General features: G+C 38.2%; 1 protein-coding gene across 1 annotated transcript in view; it reads left to right on the top strand.

Annotated features, from left to right (window-relative positions):
• Window positions 1-1,502: 1,502 nt before the first annotated feature.
• Window positions 1,503-4,904, top strand: part of LOC106473907 (two pore potassium channel protein sup-9-like) — a gene marked incomplete at its 3' end in the record, with an annotated part of 25,889 nt that continues 22,487 nt past the window's right edge. The window contains exon 1 of the mRNA XM_013934597.1: window positions 1,503-1,596. Within this exon, the coding sequence (XP_013790051.1) occupies window positions 1,503-1,596 (94 nt within the window). The remainder of the gene's footprint in view (window positions 1,597-4,904) is intronic.

Raw genomic sequence — 4,904 nt, 5'->3', positions numbered from 1 at the left:
ACCGAACACTTCTGTATAGAGCCGTGGTGAACAACAATGCATTAGTACACACCGAGCACTTCTGTATAGAGCCGTGGTGAAAACCAATACATTAGTAGACACTGAACACTTCTATATATAGCCGTGGTGAACATCAATGCATTAGTACACACCGAGCACTTCTGTATAGAGCCGTGGTGAACAACAATACATTAGTAAACACCAAACACTTCTGTATAAAGAACCGTGGTGAACAACGAAACATTAGTAAACACCGAACACTTCTGTATAGAGCCGTGGTGAACAACGAAACATTAGTAAACACCGAACACTTCTATATGGAGCCGTGGTGAACAACAATACATTAGTACACACCGAACACTTCTGTATAGAGCCGTGGTGAACAACAATGCATTAGTACACACCGAGCACTTCTGTATAGAGCCGTGGTGAACAACAATACATTAGTAGACACTTAACACGTTTATATATAAACATAAATAAAGACAAATTTTAGGTCGGGACGTGGAAACCACTAATAAGGATTGAGATGATTCATGTACAGTGCCTTGCAGAAGTCTTCACCGCTCCTGTGCTGGTAGTAAATTTGAGGTATTTTCTTGTGAAAGACATAACTCAAATGGCCAAAAATATTTATTATATCAATCACACACCAGTTAGTAATGATTACAAAGAACAAAAGGTGAATTGTTATCCAATTTAGTGATATAACACAAACAAAACCTGAAAATACGTGTTGCAAAAGTCTTCACCCCCCTCTGCTGTTACCATCGTTGACTTAAATTTACGTCACTACCCTGATAAAGTAAATACAAGTGTCTCTGTACAACTGTATCAGATTCCAAAGTATATTATAGAATCACGTGAAAAAATACTTTTCGTCATATAGAGCCATCAGTACTGATTTAAGTAGAGTGTTTTGAAATCTGGTTTATTGTTATATATGGAGAATGATGAGAAAAGAACTCTCTACACACCTTAGGGAGAAGATTGTCCAGAAGTACAATCCCAGAGAAGGCTATAAATGAATTTCAATGGTTCTCAATTCACCATTAAGTACTATGAAATCGGTTGTGATGAAATGTAAAGTGTGTCACAATACCTCAACTTTACCAAGATCAGGTTGCTCTAAGAAAGTCTGCTCTGGAACAAGCAGACATATCATAAGAGAAGCGACCGTCAAGCCAACAGAAACACTTCAATAGCAGCAACTGGAGTTACTGTACACACCTGGACAACATCACGTATCATACACAAAAGAGGCTTGTATGGTAGGGTGGCAAGAAAGAAACCACTACTGACCAAGATGTATCTTAGGTCGCAAATGGACTATGTTCGTAAATATTTCAATAACCCTACAACAACGTGGCAGAAAGTTTTATGGTCAGATGAAACCGGAACAGAACTTTTGGGGTTAAATGACAAACGGTATGTTTGGCTGAAATCCAACACTGCTCATGACCCAGCAAATACAGTCCCAACTGTCAAGCATGTGGTCCATAATGCTGAGGGGATGTTCTTCTGCAACTGGCACTGGAGAACTTGTACGCATTAAAGGGCTGATGGACCAGTACAAAATGTACACAGATGTTGGAGGTAAACCTGAAGAAGTCAGCTGAAAAACTAAAACTTGGTCGAAGGTTTACATTTCAACAGAACAATGATCCCCAACACAGATAAAAGGCCACCCAAGAATGGTTTTGGAGAAAGAAAATGAAAGTCCTTGACTGGCCAAGCCAAAGTCCAGACATAAATCCACTCGAAAATCTGTGGAGAGATTTAAAAATTGCTGTGTATCGAAGACATCCTTCTAACTCACAAGAACTGGAGGATATCTACAAGCAGGAGTGGCCAAAAATATCACCACCATACTGTGCAAAGGTTGTGGAGGGTTATCCTAAACGACTTTCAGCTGTCATTGGTGCCAAAGGAGCTTCAACCAAATATTAACTGCATTATCATGTTAGGGAGTGAAGACTTTTGCATCATGTGTTTTCAAGATTTTTGTTTGTATTATATCACTAAAGTGAGTAATAATGCACCTTTTGTTCTTTGTAATCTTTAGAAACTGGTCTGATACTAATATAACAAATAATTTTGGCCACTTGAGTCGTGTCTTTCACAAGAAAATAACTAAAATTCATTACCAGCACGGGGGTGGGTGGGTGAAGACTTTTGCAAGGCACTGTAAGAATTTTGGAAACAGCAATACACCAACAAGTGTATTTTTATATTTGCACTTAATTCACGAAGTAAACATATTTATCGGCAGTTAAGAAAAGTCAAGGCAGTAGAAGGTGAGAAAAGTTGATATCGAGATAACCCCTCACCTACTGTACAATAAACATCCAAAATTGTACAACCAAATACAACGTTGCTCTGCACGTTAATACGAAATGAACTTAACCCTTGTTCCGACGAAGTAAATAGAACGACGTTATAGCCACCTCTAAACAATACGAAAGCGTTTCAGCGGCACATATATGCAGGTAAAAACAGCAAGGTATAAAGGCTGGAAATCTAGCACTGTGTATAGATCAAAGACCAACAAGAGTTGTGGAACATTGTTGCAATAAACACACTGGAGACGAAGGCAGATGCTGCAGGCAGACTTCAATCGTAACGCTTAGGTTTAAAGAATATACTATATCAGTTCATGTTGTAACTTCGTGAATTTATTTCTTCTCAGGCTATTCACACGGTTTTGGAGTTAGCTGGAAAAAAATTGGTAAGCGGATTCTGGGTGTCCCGGGGAGTTTCCCTAACTACCTGTTGTAGCCCCACCAAGGCATGATGTTGATTTAGGTATATTCATTCAGGATCGCTGAACCCGAATCCAGCAATGGATTTTGTGTTCCTGTCCCCCTTCGGTATCCCTAGACGCCTTAATTGAAACTCACCCTTCCCTCCCCCGGTGGGTGTCCTTAACGAGATTTATTGGCAAGGTATCACCACCCCCACAGCTCTTTGAGTAGCTACATAAGTAGTTGGGGGTAATGGTGGAGACTGATCGGGCTACTGGTGCCCCTGTGAATCACGAGGGAGTCTTTGAATACTGCAGAGTATTTTATCACAATTACATTAAACACACTACAGTAGCCTACATATACATGCTACTGCAACCCACATGTACACGCTACTGCAACTCACGTGTACACACAGCAGAAAGAAGATATAGAGTGAGTAGACGCACGTGAAGGTCACCGTCATCATGTGTAATTAACGGCATGCACAGGAAGTAAACAAAATAACATAAACATCACCATGTAAAATGTTAGCATAAACTACATATATGATAGCCAAATGTCTGTCTGTCACACTTTGTATGTCCTGAATGGTTATTAATAGGAAAAAAATATTTCAATATGTTTATTTTCAAGGGTAAATTATAGGAAAATTATTCTATTTTTTTTTTTTTTTGCAGTTCCTAAAATTTCATGGCGATGTCAACATCTAACATTCAGTCTTCTTATGTGCTGAACGGTCAATCTGAGAAGAAAAAAACTTATTAAGAACAAAAGTTTTGTCCTGCCAGGGCCTGATGGTTCGAGGGTTTGACTCGCAATCTGCTGGTCGAGGGTTCGAATCCATGTCATGGAACATACTCGGCTATTCAGCAGTGGGAGCGCTATAATGTAATGGCCAATCCCACTATTAATGGTAAAAGAGTAGCCCAAGAGTTGACGGTTGGTGGTGTCGATTAGCTGCCTTCCTTCTAGTCTATCACTGCTAAATTAAAGATGGCTAAGCACAAATAGCCCTCGTGTAGCTTTGCGCGAAATTAAAACCAACCAAACAAAAATGTTTCTTTTTTTGTGAGGGAATTTAACGAAAAAAAACGGGACTTCTTCCATCAACTGATTAAAAGAAATATTTCGAAGATAGAAGCATGAACATAAAAAAACACATAAAGAGAGGAGAGTGTTTGAGTGTGTATTTGTTATTGTTCAGTTTTTATATATATATTTCATGTTAGTATTATATACACGCATGATTTTATTGTACCTTGACAAATAAGCTGATTTGAATATCTTCCCTATGATACTTATAGAAATGCCAAGTGTCCAAAAGCGCTCACTTGGTCTTTTTCTTGCCCTCAGTCAAATGACAAGGAACTGTGCCATCCAGCCGAGAAAAATCCCGCGGCTACTTAACGCATCAAAACCCAAACATTTTTGCCGACCAGTGATTCTCCTTCGCTTAAAAACAATCTCAATGTAATTTTTGGTTAGAGAAATAACAAGAGGAACGAAAAAAATAGTTGTAGATGTCCCCTAGATAATCATATTACATATTCTCTCTGATCCAAGTGATTGGGTTGACTACACATTTTATATTTATTCAACACTATTTTTAGAAAAAATTACCGTTGAATTGTTTCAATCGTCATCTGCTAGTAACCCAATAAAGCTGTGAACACGGTAGCAAGTTCTACAGTTTAAATGTCTTAAGCCTAAATGTTGACAAAGCTGTAAGTATCTTGTTGGATGTACGATTGGTAATATTCACAACTGTCTTTTTTTATTTGTTTTGTTTTTTTGGTACGCCGAATGGTTTTATATCCGCGAGTAATGTAACATTGTGGTAAACCACGCCCATCTGTGAACAGATATTGTCAACTGCTGACATCTTTTGGACAATAGCGAAACCACACTAAATATATATACGTGTGTTAAACTACACTACATTAATTAGATGCTAGTATATATTATCGTGTGAACTTGTCCACAGTTTATAGTTTTGTGACTGGAAAGTTATTGAAAAAGCACAGTAAGCGGAATAAACTGACAGAAGTCTTGATATTAGAGAAACTAGTTTCGACACAATAAACTGACAGAAGTCTTGATATTAAAAAAACTAGTTTCGACACAATAAACTGACAGAAGTCTTGATATTAGAAAAAC

Source organism: Limulus polyphemus, unplaced genomic scaffold, assembly GCF_000517525.1.
Source record: "Limulus polyphemus unplaced genomic scaffold, Limulus_polyphemus-2.1.2 Scaffold6614, whole genome shotgun sequence".
NCBI classification, from domain to species: Eukaryota; Metazoa; Arthropoda; class Merostomata; order Xiphosura; family Limulidae; genus Limulus; species Limulus polyphemus.
Note: the sequence above shows the minus strand (reverse complement) of the source record. Positions and strands in the feature narration are given on the sequence as shown.